We start from the raw sequence: 22767 nt of genomic DNA on the forward strand, positions 1-22767 counted from the left end.
AGCAGTACATTATAGTGTCATTCCTTTAAAACACTTTCATTTTTTGGTGTTACTGTTACTTTAAGCAGGTACTTTAAAAAAATGCATCAATTAGTATTCGTCTTATATACGTTCTCTTAAACCAGTGATCCCCAACCAGTAGCTCGCGAGCAACATGTTGCTCACCAACCACTTGGATGTTGCTCCCAGTAGCCTCAAAGCAGATGCCTATTTTTAAATTCCAGGCTTGGAGGCAAGTTTTGGTTGCATAAAAAGCAGGTGCACTACCAATCAGAGCCTCCTATAGTCTGCCAGTTCACATAGGGGCCAACAATAGCCAATTACATCCCTTATTTGGCACCCCAGGAAGTTTTTCCATGCCTGTGTTGCTCCCCAAAAAAAGTTTCTCTAGTGTTCCTTTATTCCTAGTGAATTTTTGTTAACATACTTACTCTTATTTTAGTTTAAATATGGTGGTTTCATAAAGTTCCTAGGTCGTATGTATTTATTAGTGATGATCGTAAAATTGGTGGAAGTGGCCACATTAAAAATGTCCAAGTGTTGTATGTCTGAGCAAAAATTCCCCCAGCGAAATGGCGCAAAAGGTCACTAGCGCTGAGGTTTTTCACTAGTGAATTGTCATCTTCACCATTTAGTAAATAGGCAGTGTGTTTATATGAAAAATACCCATTAAATATGTACAGTGTTCTATATGTAACTTATGGGTTGTGCACCTCTAAATTTTCTGTTACTGTACCTGGTTATTATGGCTGCTCGGTGTAACAATGCATTGGCTTGTCTGAAAGGTTGAAAGCGAAATAGGAAATATAAATACAGCTAATATAAATCAATTTTGAGGTTTTCCAGCTTGGAGTGAGTATTTCAAATTCGAATTCCCAAAATCAAAAATCGGTTCTTGCTTGGCTATGATTTGGCCTATATAATAAATGTGAGTCATTTCTGACCTGGCATCCAAATGCAGGTATGCGGTCCATTATCTGGAAACCCATTATCCAGAAAGCTCCAAATTATGGAAAGGTCATCTCCCATAGACTCGATTTTATCCAATAATGCAATTTTTAAAAATCATTTCCTTTTTCTTTAATAATAAAACAGTAACTTGTACTTGATCACAACTAAGATATAATGAATCCTTATTGGAAGCAAAACCAGTGTATTGGGTTTAATTAATGTTTACAAATTAGAAATGAGAGAAAGAAAAAGAAACCTTGTTGTGACCGAGTGATGCCTTCTATTAAAGTAAAAACGCACTTGGGAGCTGATCTTTCTATTTATGTTAAATCATTTTCTCCTTCTGTTCAATTAATTTATCACTTATTCCTCTATCAATGCACTGTAACCTGTACAACTGGATCAGGATTTTCATTATTTTACACATTCAATTAATTGATATTGATTATTCCGAACCGTATTGTTGAATAAAACTTCTCGTGATTTATAGCTTAGCCGTACACATGTGTAACAATTAAATATAAAGTGCCTGTGCTTATGTAAAAACCATTAAATTCCTTTAATTTCAGTACCAACTCTGTGTATTTATAACAAACGTATATTTTCGTTCTCTCATTTCTAATTTATAAACAGTGTATAATCTTTGTGTATCTGTAGAATTAGGAAACAATTCAATAAAGGAAGTGACTTCATTCCTATTAATAATAATTAATGTTTACGTGATTTTCTAGTAGACTTACAGTATGAAGATCCAATTCACAGAAAGATCAGTTATCTGCAAACCCCCAGGTGCTGAGCATTCTGAATAACCGGTCCCATGCCTATTTAATAATATGTATATACTGTATTAGGACAACTCGCATATGGCCAAATTATTACAGACAGTCCTATAGAACCATTAATCATTAATGCATTTGGCTTTATTAGCATGTTTATCTATTGCTTTCCTTATTTCCTTGTCATGTCAGTTTTGCCTTTACCAAAGGTAATGTTTTCATAGGATATCTTAAAGTTTTATTTTACTTTTCTTTTCTACAGGCAAACTGGACAGATAAAACCTGTGATTCTCCCAGTGCTGTGGTTTGCAGAGGTAATTTGAATATTGATTATATTATTGTCTGATTTAAGTAACTGTCCAACTAGTTCATTTATTTTGATGGGCAATAATCATGCCTTATGGCAAAATAACTGATCTCTATTAATCAGCAGGCCCTATCAATTTGTCAGTTTAATGTCAATTCTTGTGTACTGCAAGTAATGAATATAGTCATCTATACAGTGCCTTGCAAAAATATTCACCCCCTTGGCATTTAAACCTATTTTGTTACATTCCAACCTGTAATTTAAATGTTTCTCAATCTTATTTTATGTGATGGATCTGCACAAAATAGTCTAAGTTGGTGAAGTGAAATGAAAAATAAATAAATAAATAAATAAATATATATATATATATATATATATATATATATATATATATATATATATATATATATATATATATATATATATATATATATATATATGAATTAAAAATAACCTGAAAATTGTCATGTGCAGATGTATTCACCCCCTTTGACATGAAGCACCTAAGAAATCCTAGTGCAATCAATTACCTTTAAAAGTCACATAATTAGTGAAATCAAGTCCAACTGTGTGCACTCTAGGGGGCACATTTACTATTGGTCGAATATCGAGGGAATATGCAAGGCACACTGTATATGTACAGTATGGGAATGATATTCATTTGTGCCACTTTATGAACTAAATACTTAATAATATCCATATATCATTTGGTTGGATGCTTAGCTGTGCTGTTTTGTCCCTCTACAGAGTGGGTACCTTGATGGTCCAGTGTACAACACTTACTACAACATCCTGATCCTCCTGCCCACACTACTTGATTACCTACAATATGTGCTCATAGGCATTGGCCTCTGTTTTATTACAGTTGCACTGGTTCTCCCCTTTATTAAACAGGTAAGAAACATACAGCTGCTTTCTGCACAACACCGTTTACAAAAGTAATTAAATAAATTTAGTTGATGAAAAAAATATTAAGGTTATTTACTGACATAGGTGTTCAATTTCACCAGTGCAGTTCCCATTCATAATTAGCAATTCATACTGCTACAAGTTATTGAATATGTCCCACTTGCTAGCACATGATGCAGCAAACACATTGTGCCATATCTGTTTGCTTTTTATTTATAAACTCAAATACTACCGCATACAGAAAATCTATATGGCACTTACGCTATTATTGTTCTATTATTATGTCAATCATTAAGAAGTAGGTTGTTTAAGATGGCCATATGCAGGTGGATTTAAGCTGGCAATTTGGACCCTTCAGATGGAGTCCTGCCTATGAGCCCTGTGCTACTTCCTCCCCATACAGATATTTGGTTCAAAATCACCAGGATACTACAAGTGCCTATTCTGGTGTATGGCCACCTTTAGAGCAGAGACACACTCTGCTATTTCGTATTAGTCATCCAACGACAAATTGCTTCTTCGGGCAACTAATCTCCCCAAACTGCCTTCCTGCTGGCTAGAATGTAAATCGCCGGCGGGATGGCACTCGGAACGCATCATTTTCCGAAGTCACCCGAAGTTGCCTCACAAAGAAAGTTTGGGCAACTTCGGAAAGTCGAAGTGATCAGTGTGTCATCCTGCCGGCGATTTACATTCTAGCCAGTGGGAAGGCAGTTCGGGGAGTTTAGACGACTGAAGAAGAAGCGATTTTTCACTGAGCGACTAATCTCCTGAAATAACAGTATGTGTTTTGTCCTTAGGAAGTTAATGTAGAATCATTAAGGAATGATTTATGGTGCTTATGCTTATGAAATAAAAAGAAAGGATTTATAATGTGCAACAGAGTGTAAAGACCTATCATTTAGGAACTAAATTACAGGTGTTTAGAACAGCAATATAGAAAATGGGCACAATCCTCAGAAATGGTGTTGGTGTAAGTCCATTAACAATGGAAATATTTTGGATAGAGGAGATTATATACTCAGTGATTTCTTCAATAGAGAAACAAGTGTTACAGGACTCGCAGTGTTGTAGTATAATTGCGACAGTTTAGATCAAATTAATTCAGCGGCCAACACAGGACGTGGCACTTAAAGGAGAAGGAAAGGCTAAAATTAAGTAAGCTTTATCGGAAAGGACTATATAAATACACCTGTAAACCCTCAAAGTAATGTTGCTCTGTCAAAAGAAACACAGCATTTCTTTCCTTTTATTGTGTGCTCATGGGCTTCTGTATCAGACTTCCTGTTTTCAGCATAAACCTCCAGGGCAGGGCTTGAGCATGTTTAGTTTGTTCCTCTCTCCCTCCCTTCTCCCATCCCTGCTGTAATCTAAGCTCAGAGCTGTAAGTGAGCAGGGAGAGACTCAGGCAGGAAGTGATGTCACACCAAGCTTATATGGCAGCTTCTATCCTAAACAAACAGAGACATTGTCTACAGCTGTTTACTCAGGTATGGTAAAGCATTCTGCAGAATGAATATAGCATTCTAGCTTGCACTATTGTGGCTAAACTGTTGGCAATAAACTGTCTTGGAGCTTTCCTTCTCCTTTAAATGTACTTGCTTTTCATGATATGGTTGGCAGAAAGTTATAAAACGGTGTTGAACTGGTATATTGCTCATCTTTGTGATGCTTATTAAAGTTTAATTAATAATTGATTGCGAATTAATAATTGAAAATAGCGGCAAATTTTGCTGGGCTGCCCTTTGGACTAAAGTAAGACCAACATTTACCAGGTTTTTACAGGAGCATCTCCGTATCACTTTAAAATCTTGCTGGTGTGTCTTACTTTACTCCTCCATCGCCCTCATACTCACCAATGTCAGACCTTGGCATCCTTTGTGTGCCAGCTGCAGCTGTGACATGAGGCTGGGAGTCAGGCTTAAGCCAGATAAACTGACCATATCAAAAGTAAAACCAAACCCCCAGCCTTTGTTTTTATAATCAACAATTTGCCTCCTTAATTGCACTAAAAAAATGAATTTTTTTATTGATAATAATCTATCTACAGCTAAGAACATTGTACATTAATACATTCTCCCTGCAGCTGTACCCAATTTCTCTAATGTGTAAATATGCATTTCAGTGCTTCTTATTAGCATGTTCTATTGTAGGTCCTTTTCACTACCTCAGTGTAGTTATTTGTACTAGTACCTTTAAGGTTAAATGCATCTTAAGACATGCGACCAATATATTAATTGTCCCTTTCTTTAATGTATTGCTAGCAAAATAAATGAGTATGGGTTATGTATAAAAACAGAACAGTGCTGAAAGGGATAAAACAGACCATTGATTTTTCTTTGTTGAGCTCCTACAAATATCAACCCCAGTCAGCTAGGCAAATCTGTTACAGAAGAGCATGCCCCTCTGAGTACAGACTTTTAAAAAAAATTCCAACAGTGCTCATACAAGTACAGACATTGAAGTTGCATAGAATGTTTTATAGCTTTTCAGGAGAAATAAATCAGAACAGATGCATTGCTACCATGGATATTGGGCATTTTGTTAAAGGGGTGGTTCATCTTTAAGTACACTTTTAGTATGTTACAGAATGGCAACTTTTCAATTGGTCTGCATTTTATTTTTATTATAGTTTTTTAATTATTTGCCTTTTTATTGTGACTCTTTCCAGCTTTGAAATGGGAATCACTGATCCCATCGAAAAAAACAAATGCTCTGTAAGGATATGCATGTGTTGTTATTGCTTATTATTCTATTCAGACCTTCTCCTAGTCATATTCCAGTCTGTTACTCAAATAATTTCATGGTTGCTAGGATAATTTGTACCACAGCAACCAGATTGCTAAAACTGCAAACTGGAGAGCTGCTGAATAAAAAGCGAAATAACTCAACAACCACAAATAATAAATGCAAACCAAAGGCAAAATAGTCTCAGAATAACTTTCTCTACATCCTACTACAAGTTAGCTCAAAGGTGAACAACTCATTCAAAGTGTTGGTCAGATTGGCTCAACGCAAATGATTCCTGTAGGGTCATTGAGAGAATAACCATAATATGATTGTGCCACAAAAAGACATTCTTCCAGGTGATTCTGTAATAATCCTGGGTGGTCAGAAGACACATGATTAATTGCTGCTAGTTATTTATTTTCAATGGTTGGTATTATGTTCATTCATGTTTTAAACTAGTCATATCTGTGTGCTTTAGAGGGATGTAAAATTCACTAGTAAGTTGTATTCAGCACTTTGGACATCTCTTAAAAAGTACGGTTTGTGGTATTGGGGTTATGTAGTAATTCCATCTATACTGGGCTAAAATGCAGAGACTGTATGCAGCACAAACACATTCTGACATTGCTTCCATTACAAGTACTGATCCCAAGGGGCCCTGTAGCTAAATCAGTTGCTTGTTTGTCATACAGGACCAGCTGAGGTTGTCAACATTCCCAATATGCAGTACAAAGCACTGTTGCTACCCTCCATCTTTAATGTCTGCCACAGCTGAATTGTTTGAGTACAATGGAAATATTTATGAATTTGCAGCAATTTTCTTGTAAGCACATCTGCTTGTGAGCATGTCCAGAGCTGAACGATTTCACCTTCTGGGAAGAAGCTACATTGCACCTGAGAAAAATATTTGCCTCTGCTACTACATTCAGCACATGAAACTGAGACCAAAATAGCACATGGTTATGTTGTAGTCACCAAGTGTTTATATTTATAAACATTTTTTTCTTTTACACTGCTAGATTCTGCGTTTTGCTTGGAGACAAAAGTGCCGTGGGGCTTTTTAAAGGGTATTTATTTACAAATGGATATGCAGGTGCTGGTGCCATTGACTTCCCATTTGCATCTATCTATTTGTCCATCTAAGATGCAAACTGCACTTTTTGCTGAAGCAAAGGCACAAGGGAGCCCTATACTAGCTCGAGGCAGCCCTGGGGATGCCCATTTGCCTCCTCCCCTGTACATAGCACTAGCACAGAGAGACATGCACCTCTGCACTCCCCATTCTAGGAGAGAGAAGAGCCTCAAGGCTCATGATGCAAATCCAGGGATACATGGTGTTTCAAGCAAACAGTACTATTTACTATTCTCATATCTAGCAGTTAGCTTGTGCCAGGGAGCCTATTGCTAGGCTGCCTAGGGGGACGACATCACTTGCAGTGCAGCAGTAAAGAGTGACTGAAGTTTATCAGAGAACAAGTCACATGACTGGGGGCACCTGGGAAACTGACAATATGTGTAGCCCCATGTCAAATGTCCAAATTAAATATAAATGATTGCTCTTTTGAAAAAACGGATTTCAGTGCAGAATTCTGCTGAAGCAGCACTATTAACTGATGTGTTTTGAAAAAACATGTTTTCCAAGACCTTTTAAGAATGCCAGCATTCTTTAACTGCTGAAAATGTATGGCTTCTTGAGAGTTATTGTTAAACAGCTGGAGGCTTGCTGCTTTAATGCATCCTTTTTTAAATTTTAGCACAGTGGGGTTTGCTTTATGTTTTTTACATACATCTTACGCCATGATCGGATAAGTGTATTAAAGTCTCTCTGTACCTGAAAACAAGGGTAACAAAAAGTATCTAATTGTAAAACACTTAATTTAAATTTGAGTTCTGTAAACCGCATTTTTTAGTATAGCAAGCCATGATTGCAGGGTCCAGGTACTGGCCTTCTTCCCAGTGAAATGTAATTGCTAAATTTATTTCCTTAGGCCAATCTTCCTTTTATCCCCAAAAAACTATCTGGGCAAGAAACTAGTGCAGCGCTGCACCACCATATTACTTGCCTTTCCCAGGTATCCGTCGTCAGACTTCGGGACAAAGTCACCAATGTTTACCTGTCTGTGTTTGGCAAACAGATTACTGAATAAACAAGTACTTTCCTAAATTCACTAAATTGCTGCTGAATGGGATTTCACAAAAACACAAGTGGCAATTAAAAAGCTGAAAGCCAGAGCAATGAATTGAGAAACTCACGTGTTTATTTAGCAATTGTAAACATTGCAGCAGTTACATTTTCAGATATTAACTACCGTATATACTCGAGTATAAGCCGACCCGAGTATAAGCCGAGGTACCTAATTTTACCTCCAAAAACTGGGAAACCTTATTGACTCGAGTATAAGCCTAGGGTGCATTCCAGTACACACTTTGTTGTGATGTCTGTAGGTACTGAGGCAGCAGCTGTCATGTAAACGATATAAAAGCAGTGGATGGATGGTAGGGAGATTTTATGCAGAGAAAACACATATTATGCTCCTTTGTGATTTGGACATTGTGTTATTCGTATAGGACAGCTGAATTGGCACCTGCAGGTATGTAATGAAAAGGCAACAATGTAAAAGGTAGTTTGTCCACTTTAGTTTATGCCAATGGCAATGCAGGTTTTAATAGAGGTTTTATCTATTAATATCCTTATATTTTATTTGACATCTCTCAGGGCTGCTGCCATCTGGTAATTGATCAGCCATCCCCTGATGTTGATACTGCTACCTGCAGTTGGTTTGTGATCAGGCTGTGAGAAGACCTAATGAAAAAAGGCAAGGGATAGCTGTTGGGAATCAGTCTGTCCTATTGTAAACCTCACTGCCTGTGCTGCGCCCTGCAGAACGATCTGTGGGGACAGGAAGGCGAGTTGCATGCCCATAATCCTGCTAGACTTCCATTAATGCACAGGATATGAAAGTTTCCCATACTGAATTAATAAACACTCACGTGCAACCGCTTGTATTAAATATATATATAAGAGCGCCGCTTGTAACTCCTCCGGACAAAACAAGATGGCCGTCTGATGATGCGCACTAATTAGGTGACGGAGTTGTATAGAGAAAAAAAACATAACTAAGATGGCGGATTATGCCCTTAACCAAGATGGTGAATCTTCCGATTGGTGCGAAATAGCTGCCTGGGAATAGGGATGAGGCTGCCGCAAGTCCCCACCTCTCAGTGCTAAAAGAAAAGGAGATACCGTTCCACATGAAGGGGAGACTGAGCGGATACCTGTGGAGAGAGAGACACGGAGAAGCGTAAAGGGGAAGTAGGAGGGGCTATTGGCGCATGCCCATTTTGAGAAATGTAATGCAGGGAAAATGGCTGCCGTGCGGGGCACAGGAGGAGATTGCATGAGCGCGGTTTGGGTGATTGACTCGAGTATAAGCCGAGGTACACTTTTTCAGCACATTTTGGGTGCTGAAAAACTCGGCTTATACGCGAGTATATACGGTACTGCACATGCATGAGTTTAAGTCTGTTCTAAGGAAGCCTGAGAAAGTTAAGTAAAATGGTGTTGATGCTTTGAATTTGCTTTGAAAGCACAATGGTCACTATGGGTTAGTGGACTTTAGGTTTATAAAAAACTTGCCCTTTCTGCCCACCCTGTTTCCTGGTAAAAATGGGAAAAAACAGCTAAACATACAGAACATTACAAATGTTGTGGCCATTATTTACAGAGGGAGAGTTCTGAAATTATGGCACTTTTAAAGTGATACAAACTGTCAGGAGCTGCAGGAAACCTATATGCAAAACTGCCTGTTAACCATTTGCTGGATGTATCCTAAATAGGACCAATATAACTTCAGCAGCATGGAAATCCAAGAATGGCAAACTCGTGAATGCACTTATTCTGCATGTTAAAGTTCCTGTGTCATACTCCATTATCATACTGCTCTTCATCACATACAATCATAAATATCCACATCTGTACAACTGTCTTCCTCCCTAATTAATAGGATAGAAAGATGGGGTAGTTTGACTAACCACCTTTCTGTGTTTACTTTTACCCTTATGCTTTTAAACCTTTTTAATTTTTTTTAATATTCTCTGCTTATTGTTGTAGTAAAAATGTTTAGTTCCTTGCATTTATAGTGCACGAAGCAGATCAGATATTAAAGCAGTATAGAGGAGAGTCTTATTGGTGGCACCATTTGCTGAGCGCTTTAATTTAGTACTAGCCGTTTGGGAGGAGGTGGACCCTATTGTCCAACTACCAGAGCAGAGGTTGTTTTTGTTTTTTTTTTTTAACTTTTGTTTTTTTCTAATTATAGGACTCGGTAGAGAATAACTATTTAAAGTGGCAGTTCACCTTCAAGTTAACTTATTGGGGTATATTTATCAAAGAGTGAAGTACTTAATTTAGTACTAGCTGTTTGGGAGGAGGTGGACCCTATTGTCCAACTACCAGAGCAGAGGGTTTTTTTTTAACTTTTGTTTTTTTCTAATTATAGGACTTGGTAGAGAATAAATATTTAAAGTGGCAGTTCACCTTCAAGTTAACTTATTGGGGTATATTTATCAAAGAGTGAAGTTAGAGATCTCCACAGTCCACAGAGTGGAATACCGCCTCTCTCCATTAATTTCTATGGGATTTTTAAAGGCATATTTATCAATTGTAGAACTTTCACCATAACCATTTGATAAATCTCTAACTTCACTCTTTGATAAATATACCCCTTAGTATTTCATAGAATGGTCAGTTATAAGCACTTTTCAATTGGCCCTCATTATTTAGTTTTTATAGTTTTTGAATTATTTACCTTCTTCTGACACTTCCCAGCTTTCAAATGGGGGTCACTGACCCCCATCTAAAAACAAACGCTCTGTTAGGGCTCTTACACACGGCCGTTCCGACCTGCGCTCCCCTGCGTTCCGTTTTTTGGCGTTCAGCCGCAGGGGAGCGCAGGAATAGACGCAAGTCATTATTTGAAATGGGGCTGTACTCACTCAGGCGCGTGTAGGCGCCGAACGCAGGTTCAGACGCAACATGCTGCATTTTTCCTGCGTTCGGCGCCTGAGTGAGTACAGCCCCATTTCAAATAATGACTTGCGTCTATTCCTGCGCTCCCCTGCGGCTGAACGCCAAAAAACGGAACGCAGGGGAGCGCAGGTCGGAACGGCCGTGTGTAAGAGCCCTAAGGCTACAAATTAATTGTTATTGCTACCTTTTATTACTCTTCTTTCTATTAAGGGCTTTTCCTATTCATATTCCTGTCTCTTATTTAAATCAATGCATGGTTGCTAGGGTAATGTGTGCCCTAGCAACCAGAATGCTGGCATTGCAAACTGGAAACCTGCTGAATAAAAATCTAAAACACTCAAACTATAAATAATAAAAATGAAAATCAAATTACCGTTCAGTATCACTCTCTACATCATACTAAAAGTTAACTCAAAGGTGAACAACCCCTTTAAATTCAATTGGAAATATGTTTTAAATGACTTTGAGAATTTGAGGCAAAACCATAGGTGTATATTCTCTTAGGTTAACCCCTTACATAATGAAATGTTACCTGTAAGGCCTTGCAGCGTTTCTCCATTGGCTGAAAACATTGATTTGTCCAACTGTCCTGTGTGCAGTGTTCCCTCTAATTCATTCTCTGCTATGTACAAAATCATTTGTGTTTACATTTATATGCACCGTTTTATTTGGCTCCTGTCGAACTGGAATATGTATTTTGTTTTATTATTTAGAACAGATGTGTGTTTATCTACCTGCCTTAAAGATATTGGGAACTGCAGCTCTTAGTAGCCTCTGTGCTTCCATCCTTCCATCCTTTTCTATACTGTTTAGACTCTCTCTTCTCTCCTCTGGCCAGTGGATGTAAATAATTTAGGAAGGGCCCATTTATTTCCCTGTGTGGGGGTTAGGTGCACATGAGGGAAAATGCTTAATGGTGGTTGAATGATACATACATACTGTAGTTCTAGAACTATTTCTGTGTAAAGTATACAGCTAGCATTCCTTCTCCCTGCCCTTAAAAACTAGTAATGCAGCCAATCCACTATTTTGGATTCGCGAGAGATTCAGACAAATACTGAATCCTAATTTGCATATGCAAATTAGGGATGGGAAGGGGAAAAATGTTTTACTTCCAAAAAGTCACATGATTTGCCTCCCCAACCCTAATTTGCATATCCGAATCCTGCTGAAAAAGGCTGAATCCCAAACCAAATCCTGGATTCGGTGCATCCCTATTAAAAACTCACAGTTAAATCATTTGGCCCTTTATGAAGTGCCTAATGAGCTCATATGTAAATACAGTAGATTAAAATCTAGAATACCATATGAGCATTGTGTTATATCTCTTTGAATCTCAATACTTCTATTAAAAATGGCTATCCTTAGGAATTTAGTCCCTCATTACTATATCTGCAATACTTTGCTTACAGCAATTGTATTATTTTGTATAACTCAGCCATGGCGAAATATCCCCTTTAACCCCCTTCCTGGCCTTTGGCAATGAAGAGTTTCTAATAACATTTTTGAGTTCTAACCATGAATTGTTTTTACATCTGTTTTTGCCCTCACTCTCTGTTCTAAATGACAAACCAGCCTAATTATTTTCTAGGACAAATGCTTCTTATTTTGGAGTAGTAATAAAAATGTTGATGAAAGTCAGGAATTTAAAGCCCAAAAAGAAAAGTTGAATGCTCCAAACGGAATTGTACTACTGGAGGCCAGATTATAGGTGCGTACAAGGTAAAGAAAAAAAAAAAGTCTATATATATTTAAAGCTTTCTTTCCTTTCTCCATGCCCCCATGAAGGGAATATTTAATTTAATCATAAATAATTTCAAGAATATATATATTTTAATTGGGATTTTAATCTGCTACCATTTTAATTCTAATGTTGGCAAAAGGCACATAGTACTAAAACGATAAGTTAACTGTTGCATTAGTAGACTGAATTTCTGGCTTTTTTGTGTATATTGTAACTGACAAATAATTTCATGTCCTCATACTTCGTCATCAATGATGTTCCTGCTGCGGTGTCAGGAAATACACCTATGGTCCTCCGTATAGAAAAAGTGCAGTGTGGTCCTCCTTTATTAGAAATTCTATGGGCACCAGTTCCTTGAGCAGTGGAGAATATTTGTCATCCCTATTAAATTGTGTATGGCTAGTCAGTCTTAGTGTAGAGAATCACATAGTATATGTATATCCCTCTTTAGCCTTCACTGAAAAGCCATGCAAGCTGTGCTGATATCGTTTTTAACATAGAAAGCGTTGATGAAGTATTAGGATATGAAAAATGGCCTCTTTAATAAGGGGATTTGGAATCTCAACATTCTAATTTATATTGAACCTACTAATGTATTAATACACTTACCAAATCTGTTATTTCATGTTCATATACATTGTATGCTTGCGTTTTATGTTTGAAACATGGAATTCACTGCATGTAACACATCTGCATCTTTTCACATTATGACCTGTACCCTTTTCATTCAGTGCGCCACTTAAACAAAATTCCGATGTATTGGGAAACAGTCTCCCCATCAAAACAGAAATTGGTATTTATTTTAGCAGTGTTTGAGGAGTTAGTTACAAAGCTGTGTTAACATCAACAGTTGGAAGCCCACATGCTGGATGTAGAAACTTCAATGTACTTTTGCTGTTCTGTTTAGGGCTTGAGAGGCAAATACTAGCCTAACCAAATGGGGTATTGGGTTGAATAAGAACCATATAATTACCTAAAACTTTTCCTTTGATTGGCTTCATATTGAGCATGTATGCAAACCAAATAATCATTGTACTATAAATAATATGAATAAATATAGATTTAAGAATTAAAGCTGATAACTGTGATGCACTTTCCTCCAGGCTCCTAGAAGAGGGTCAAATGGTAAATGTGTTAAAAGATACATATTATAAAAAAGAATTTACACTACAGTTTTGCTCACATAACCTGACATTTTGCACTTTCCTTGTCTTAAATGGTGATACACAAGTTCGGTACAAAAATAATGAATTACACGCTATACAATTTTATATGTATAAAATGTTTTCTTTCCATACTGAATTTAACTGTTGAGCACATTGTGATTGATCTTTCCATGTTGTACCTAAGGCAGACATTCAGGGTGTGTGCCTTATTATGGTAAACAAATGATAGTTCAACAGGGTATAAAAAAAAAAGCCACATCTACTGCAACCCCACTGCTCCACACCATGATCCTATTTAATCATAAAAAGCAAGTACACATGAAAGCTGTAGAAGTTTTTAGTATTCAGTAACTAATCCCCATGTTTCATGCCAATGCCAGTAAGCATAGAAGATTCGCTGACATATATTGTAGGGGTTATTAAACTTGAAGTGTTAAACAAAGTTGGTCTATTGAGTTTGAGTTTATTTGTGTGAGAGAATTAAACAAAACAGTTACAATTTCATTATTTGTACACACAATAGCATAAAAGACAATGATATGGTTTGAGAAGAGTGTATATTATATGCAGTGTCGGACTGGGACACCAGGGGCCCACCATAAACTCTTAGACCAGGGGCCCACCCAAAAACCTTTAGACCAGGGGCCCACTCTAAGTATTATTTTCTTCCTCTATTCACTCCACCTCTATTCTCTTATTCTCTTTTCTTTACATACTATAACTTATTATTCCATCTGTTTAGCCTCTTTATTCTTATAGAGATAGGCAATGACCATGAAATAGGCCATATTTTTAGAAGCAGGAGGGCCCACTGAAACCTGGGCCCACTGGGAGTTTTCTTGGTATCCCGGTGGGCCAGTCCGACACTGATTATATGGCCTTCAAGGTGTTAAATGTGTGCTCCACCTCGATCACAGAAGTGAAAGCTTTGATAACATGTGACCCATACATGGCTCCCACCAACCACACTGCAGCTCCACATGTCAGGTAAAGGTACCAGGGTCCTGTACCAGGAGTCTGGTGGAGCAGTTGGGTAGAGTGGTGTGTGTTCAGGTGGCCTATGGTTTAAAACAGACTTTACTTATTCTAAAACTCACTGTTTCATGAAGCTTGTTTTCTTTTGTTTTTAAAGTGTCGAAAGCAAGAGCAAGCCCTTAATGACACAAGTGGAACTGATGATGCAACTGAATATTCTGAGAATTCAAAGCTTCTAGAGGATCAGGATTACGGAACACCTCAAACTTGATATTTCACTGTTCTCTAAACTTTTCCTGAGGATTGACACCCTACAGGGATTGTTTATGAGTTTATCTAAACACTACAAAGCTATCTTGTGAGTTACAGATCGCTGGGATAGCGTTCATGGAAACTTCGGCTCCATCATCTTGGAAGGAACAGCTTGAGCTTTGTCGGCTAACCTCCATCTTTGTGCCTTGTGGACTAAGTGGGCTAAGGAAAGCATGAAGAAAGTGATAGCATATAATATAATGTTATGGTAATGGTATCATTATAGCGATCTACTTAATTATGAATCATATAATCACTAAACAATTCATAAATTGAAGCAGTTTTCTATCAGGATTCAGTTGATTGTTACATTTGTGTCATTGGTGTATTAGCTGCCAGTCTAATTCTAAAAAATAATATCGGACTCTTAGATATAGTAGCACTTCAAATCTAGTTTTTCCACAAAGCAAATAATTTAATTTACACAAATGAGTGAAAGTCCTAAGCATTTGACTCCAGCGAAGGTGCAGGATAGTAGGTAGATGACCACAATGGATAAGACAATTGGGCTGCCACCTGCTTGTATCTACCTATTATCATAAATGTATAGCTGCCTTATTAAGTTGCAAAACAGCCTTTTAATAAGCTCATTGTGTCCGTTTAAATGTATGTATGATGGGTAGCAATCCAGTGTGACACTGTTATGGTATGTCCTTGCTTGTTCTATGTAGCATGGAAAGTGCCCGCAGCACTAATTGTTATGTTTATGGGTTAAATAGCCCATGTTTGTCTGTCTAAGGTGAGGGCACACACTGCTATATTGGGCGATTAGTCGCCCAGCAACAAATCGCTTCTTCTTCGGCGACTAATCTCCCCGAACTGCCTTCCCGCTGGCTAGAATCTAAATTGCCGGCGGGATGGCACACGGAGCGCTTCATTGCTCGAAGTTGCCTCACAATGAAACTTCGGGTGACTTCAGAAAGCCGAAGCATTCAGATTGCCATCCTGCTGTCGATTTACATTCTAGCCGGCGGGAAGGCAGTTCGGGTAGATTAGTCATCCGAAGAAGAAGCGATTTGTTGCTGGCTGACAAATCTCCCAAAAAAAGCAGTGTGTGCCCTGGCCCTAAAGCCAAAGCAGTTGTCTTATCACTGTATCACCCAGTGACGATTCTGATCCAGTGATTAGTTCGAGGGTGACTGTAACCAAAGCGCATTTGTAGTTGTATCAACTGCAGCTGCTCATAGCATATTACAAATGTCGTAGTTATGACCTATCATATTCTGCTGGTAACCTAACAACTAATAAGACTGAACATGTATTTATGAATCATATACCGTGTCAGTACTCTGTAAAATAATCCCTAAATACAATGCCAAAGTCCTCAGACACAGAGATGCCAAGTTTTGGTTCTATCCTAATATCAATCTTCTAGGAAGGACAAGTGTGAAGATACAGTATAAATGAGAGCTCAGCAAGTGCAGAGCACAAACTTTAAAAAGAAAAATGAATGATTGGAAATCATATCCATAAAACATTAAAAAGGGGACAGAGATTAATTGAATTTCAAATATTACAATTGCATAATCAGGTGAGTATACCTTCAAATCATCCTAGAGATCTAAACCTGTACCCAGTATATCATACAAACTAATGGCAGGCAGTGCTACAGAAGGAAGGCAGTCGTTACAGGATATATTAGGGGCATAGATTAATATGCATATTTGGCCAACTTCGTAGGATTATAGATTTGATTCATTCATGCTGTATTGTGTGTGCATAGTGTTTCTTTTGACATATTTTTATTAAATATTTGCACAATTCTGGAATGAAACAGTCCTGAGCAGAGGGAGCACTAACGTAATTTTCCTCAGAAATCTAGAGATATATTGAATGATCTATTCACAATGAAAAGAAAACAAAATTAACAAAGAGGATAAAACATTAAGGATAAATAATAAACTGTGTTTGTGTTCTCCACAGTGTGAGTGTATCGGTTGTATATAATATTGCGTTTTATTGGCTAGACTTTAGTTATGGGTTATACCTGGCATACACAAAAAATGTGTTTATGTTGTAGCTATTTATGTGCCATATATTTGCCTTTGTCGCAATGCCTGCTATAGTTAACATCATACACCCAGGTACAGGAGACCCTTAAGGATGGTTTGATGGCATATAACAACTGAATATATAATTACAATATATATTGATTAATTAAATTCTACCCCCTTTTTAAGTTTCATCTATTTTTAAGTTGAAATTCTGTTTCAGATGTGAAGGTGACTTTTGTTGTTGTTATGGTTTTTACTACGTTTGTGACATCAGCTAATGTAAAATGCAATTTCAGCTTTTTGTTGTTTCAGCAAAAACGACTATTTCACAGAAACTGGAGTATGTTCTAATCTGTTTACTCTTCCTTAAATAGCATTTGTGCATATCTGGGTGCTGCAATATTGCATTGGGTAGGGAGCCCTATTCTCCACAACCTTCAGTGGAAATCCACACATTTAATAGCCATGAAGCTGCTGCATTTGCCACTGTTTGTTTAGAGTATACCACAGCAAAATATTTGTAAATGCATTTAGGCTATAAGTGTGTAATTTATGTATACAATAAACTATATAAGGAGAGCTCAACTGAAGTTAAACAGCATTTTCATACAGTATATTGTCCTGTTTAACAGGAAAATATTTATTTTATAAATCCTGAATTTTTATTATCTCTCTAAAGTATTGTGTTCACAGCACAGGACTTCACCATATACTGTACCTCTCCAAAGCACCATCTAGAGTGTGAATGGTTTGCACCTTTACTAAAGTCTATACAGATTTATTTTTGGCCCCGTCAATGCAGTGTAACAGCTTACTTATGTATAAATGCAACTGATGTTCCTTATTCTGTTCCACTGGAAATACACAAATTATACACGGTAGTTAATACACTCTAGTCTGGCACACCTCTGCAGCTTTTACGCTAGATATATAATTACCATGGCACATCATTAGGGACTGTGCAGGCCATGGGTAGGTAATGCTGTGTATAGATGGCCACACACTTACCAAGAAAATATTTGTACTGAGGATGTTTCTCTTCACTAGTAAAATAGTTACCCCCCCTATGGCTTGTTCTGAAATAGGTAAAAACTAATGTCAATGGTATAATTAGTGTGCTGTGATGCACAGAAGTCCCAGATGTTAAAAAATCATGAAAATGAATATAACTGTTAAATTCTGCGTTGTTTGCCCAAGACATTATGTACCATGCAAGCTGGATAATTACTGTGACTTCATCCTTATACATGATTTCTTTCCTCACTGTGTTCTTACGTATACACCTTCTTCTGTATATATGATTTAGAATTCACAAATGTTGTTTTTGCCAGTGTACTACACAGTGGCTTCACTCCCTGCCCTCTGTACTGAAATACAAGCCCACCCATTGCAATTCCACCCCTTCTTTTTATTAGGAATTATCATGTTTCTCTGTACTTATTGCTGCCCTCCCAACCAGTCAACATCTTTCCCCTGCCAGTTGGTGTTTATTTCATTTTGGTAACTCTGTCACAAAATTCTTATTGATATCAGTATTTCCCCCATCTACTTTAACAATCCATTGTCTTTTCAATTCCATAAAGGTGCTAAATATATAGATAGATATATATATATATTGTAACAGCTGTAAAGATTTTGTAATTCTCTTATTTTTGATAACATCTGGAATAAATCAATGTTTTTATAAAGAGCACAATTCAACCAAATGTTCGAAATATTCAAGTAAAGACTTTGGAATAATTCTCCTTGTCTCGTTTTATTCTAAAGGGATTCTCACTATATATTTGTGTTTATCATGTTCTGGCAGTGTATTCTAAATTGTATTATTGTAAATATTGGGCTTGAGAGCACATCTCTACTTAAAATCAGTCTGCCTTGCTGTATAATGTGGGGCCACAAATGAGTATTACGACTATTTTATGGTTCATACAGGTTCCTGGTAAATATGTCTGAGAAAAAGTTCTACTCCACTGTGAGGGTAATAAAATGCCAAAAATCAAAAGTTGTGAGTTTTTCTTCAAAAGAAAAGGCCATCATCTGTATGTCCTAATAAATGGTTTGAACTTTTAATTATATTTCTACATAGTTACATAGTTAAATTGGGTTGAAAAAAGACAAAGTCCATCAAGTTCAACCCCTCCAAATGAAAACCCAGCATCCATACACACACCCATGCCTACTTTTAATTACATTCTATATACCCATATCTATACTAACTATAGAGCTTAGAATCACAATAGCCTTTGATATTATGTCTGTCCAAAAAATCATCCAAGTCATTCTTAAAGGTATTAACTGAATCAGCCATCACAACATCACCCGGCAGTGCATTCCACAACCTCACTGTCCTGACTGTGAAGAACCCTCTACGTTGCTTCAAATTAAAGTTCTTTTCTTCTAGTCTAAAGGGGTGGCCTCTGGTACGGTGATCCACTTTATGGGTAAAAAGGTCCCCTGCCATTTGTCTATAATGTCCTCTAATGTACTTGTAAAGTGTAATCATGTCGCCTCGCAAGCGCCTTTTTTCCAGAGAAAACAACCCCAACCTTGACAGTCTACCCTCATAATTTGTCTTCCGTCCCTCTAACCAATTTAGTTGCACTTAGTCTCTGCACTCTCTCCAGCTCATTTATATCCCTCTTAAGGACTGGAGTCCAATGCCCTTTTTTATGCAAGACAGAACTTTATTTGCTTTAGTAGCCACAGAATGACACTGCCCAGAATTAGACAACGTGTTATCTACAAAGACCCCTAGATCCTTCTCATTTAAGGAAACTCCCAACACTCTGCCATTTAGTGTATAACTTGCATTTATATTATTTTTGCCAAAGTGCATAACCTTGCATTTATCAACATTGAACCTCATTTTGCAGTTTGCTGCCCAGTTTTCCAGTTTAGACAAATCACTCTGCAAAGTGGCAGCATCCTGCATGGAACCTATAGTCATTTGGTCATTTCTTTTGAAGAAAAACCTTTTTTTTGTTTTTTTTGTTTCGTGTTTACACACCCGCAGACTGGGGTGAACGGTGAGTATATTTCTTCCCTTTTTCACTTCATTGCTCTAAATATTGGACGTTTACTTATAGTGGTGCATTTATGGGCAATTTGCATAATTTTTGTTGTTTTGGTAATATGATCCCCCTCCTTTGGTGTCTTGGGGTTTCACAGCTAATTCTAGATGGAAAGATCATGACAGGGTAGGGCCATTTCAAACATGACATTTTTTAGCCAATCATAAGTAGAATTAAAATCATCCCATGCTGACAAGTTTTTTTAATGAATGGCTCTATTATTAAGCCATTAACATGTAATTAGATAATATCATTTGCAAGTCACATTTTGCTGCACCCCCTAGAGGTTCCCAGCAGATCATATCCTCATTACGTATAACAACTTTTTAAAAATCTTTTATATATGTCCCTTACCCTTATTTTTTCCTTATAAGGTAGCAACATCATCAATTAAATATCTAATAACTCTAAGTGGAAAAAGCAATTTATACATTCTTTTTCATTAACATCCAAAATAAAGATCTGGAAGGAAAGGAAAAAGCTGTGCTTACTGGTTCATTTGTGGAGACCATATAACAAAATTTAGGCGCAAAATACACATTTTTTGTGGGGTACAATAAAATCAGCTCAGCTGAAGGAGCTTCTTTCCATAGGGAAGAAGGATACTGGGCTAAAGATGAGTTCTTAATACAGTAAATAAGATTATAACACTGGACTTATGCAATAGTCCTTGCTCGGAATCTTTATATACAGTACAGCCTATAATTTAGTGGTGATTTTTCTATTTCTCTTCTAATCTATATGATTCAAATATCCCAAAGGGGACTGTGGTTTTTAATTAACTCGTTGAGAAAATTCACAAAACTGCAGCAATTCTTTAGCAAAATTAGATCTGTATTTAATTTGTTTGATTTAATTGGGAGTTCCTTAACCTAACTATTGTCTTGTTCTGAATGAAGTGAAATCACTTGTTGAGTTCTTGACAGATTTCACCCGCTCTAAATGGTTGGTGGATTCTGAAAGAAACATTAAGCATTAAGCATCAACTACAGCTCGGGTGCATACTGTATTTATATCACACAGTTCCTTGCTAAAGAGGTTGTTCATTTCATAATAAACTCCCCTATGAATATTCCATATTCTCATTTAAATCAATGCATGGTTGCTAGGGTAGTCTGGACCCTAGCAACCGGATTGCTGACACTGCAAACTGGAGAGCTGCTGAATAAAAAGTTAAATAACTCAAAAACCACAAGTAACAAAAAACAAAAACGAATTTCAAATTGTCTCAGAATATCACTCTCTGCGTAATACTAAAAGTTAACTCAAAGGTGAACCTTATATTCCACCCCAATTAAGGAATCCACTGATTTAATTTAAAGTGACCCAATACTTCTGAAATCCAATTATGTTCTGCTTTGTGTACTTTACCTACTATAGGCTTGGCAGGATTAGGAGTGTGTCGTCACCAGGGCCACAGTCAGAAATCTTAGGGGTGTATAAAGTTAAATACTAAAAGCCCCCGTTACTAGTGGAATTGCCTTGCCTGCCAGGGAGCAAGTGGGATGAGATATTGATTCATAAAAATGTAAAAGAAAAATTGCAGTCTTGCCCCAGGCAGCAGTTTTGTCTATCACTCTGAATGCACATCTGACCTTAAGGTGGCCATACATGGATAGATCCGCTCGTTTGGCGATGTCGCCAAACGAGCGGATCTCCCTCCGATATGCCCACCTTGAGGTGGGCAATATCGGGCAGATCCGATCGTGGGCCCTAGGGCCCAACGATCAGATCCTAGCATTCGGCAAACGGGCAGTCGGATCGCGGGACCGCATCAACGAACAGATGCGGCCGCGATCCGACGGGATTTTCTGTCCCATCCGATCGAGATCTGGCCGACTTTAGATCTGAACTACCCATGAGGTGCATAGTAGTTAGCCTTCAACATTCATAACAGGAACACAATGGGGATAGTGGTGAGCCCAAATGTATGTCTATGCATCCTGTGTCCTGTGAATACAGCCCTAAATTGCCCTTACTATATCATCTATCTATTTATCTATTATCTATCTATCTATCATCTATCTATCATCAGTCTATCTATTTATATATATATATATATATATATATATATATATATATATATATATATATATATATATATATATATAATCTATCATCTATCTATTTATCTATCATCTATCTATCTATCTGTCTATCTATCTATCCATCTGTCTATCCATCTGTCTATCTATTAGATCAGTGTCAGGTACACAGGGACAAGTGAAGAGGTCACTGCACAGATGTGTCTTTTAAATCCAGGTACAGGGGAGCAGGGTATTTTTTGGCGTGTTTGTTAAAAGGGCATCATGTGCAGACACCCTATGACCCTAAAGTATGTGTTTACTTCTCCTTTTAATTTGCAGAGTTTGTTTTCACAAAAGATGTTAACCCTTAAAAGAGCCATTGCCCATATCTATGCAGCCTATATAAATGCTATATATGTACTATAATGTAGCATTGAAGTTAGACATTTGCCTTAATTATGGATGCTAATCTATAACCTACACCATCTTCTGTTAGATAATGCCCTTTTAGCCATGAGTTTCAAAATAGCACCAGGTTCAAGTTTAGGCTTGTCCATTCATCCCATTATAAAACATGCATGGTGATGGTGTAGACTGGAACTATAAAACTCAAATTTTTACTTTGAGTGCACATGTAGTATATGGTCACTAGGTGGCAATGTTTCTTTATTAAAAAATAACTGAAATAAAAGTTTCAGAGATATTTATTTGAAAGTACACATGTATTAATTCTTTGTGCCTTACTTAATAAAGCAGTTCTGGTATAAATGCTGTCA

The 22767-nt window shown here is 37.3% G+C and overlaps 1 protein-coding gene across 3 annotated transcripts in view; it reads left to right on the plus strand.

The window, feature by feature from the left end:
- The window catches only part of scarb1.S (scavenger receptor class B member 1 S homeolog), a 58875-nt gene extending 43102 nt beyond the window's left edge, over positions 1-15773 (plus strand). The window contains exons 10-13 of one of the 3 annotated variants that reach the window (XM_018244188.2): positions 1990-2041; positions 2782-2928; positions 12294-12424; positions 14745-15773. In XM_018244188.2, the coding sequence (XP_018099677.1) occupies positions 1990-2041; positions 2782-2928; positions 12294-12413 (319 nt within the window). In that variant the 3' untranslated portion in view covers positions 12414-12424; positions 14745-15773. The remainder of the gene's footprint in view (positions 1-1989; positions 2042-2781; positions 2929-12293; positions 12425-14744) is intronic. The other 2 variants (XM_018244189.2, XM_018244190.2) reach the window with 2 other exon arrangements.
- Positions 15774-22767: the final 6994 nt, after the last annotated feature.

Source organism: Xenopus laevis, chromosome 1S (assembly GCF_017654675.1).
Source record: "Xenopus laevis strain J_2021 chromosome 1S, Xenopus_laevis_v10.1, whole genome shotgun sequence".
Classification (NCBI taxonomy): Eukaryota; Metazoa; Chordata; class Amphibia; order Anura; family Pipidae; genus Xenopus; species Xenopus laevis.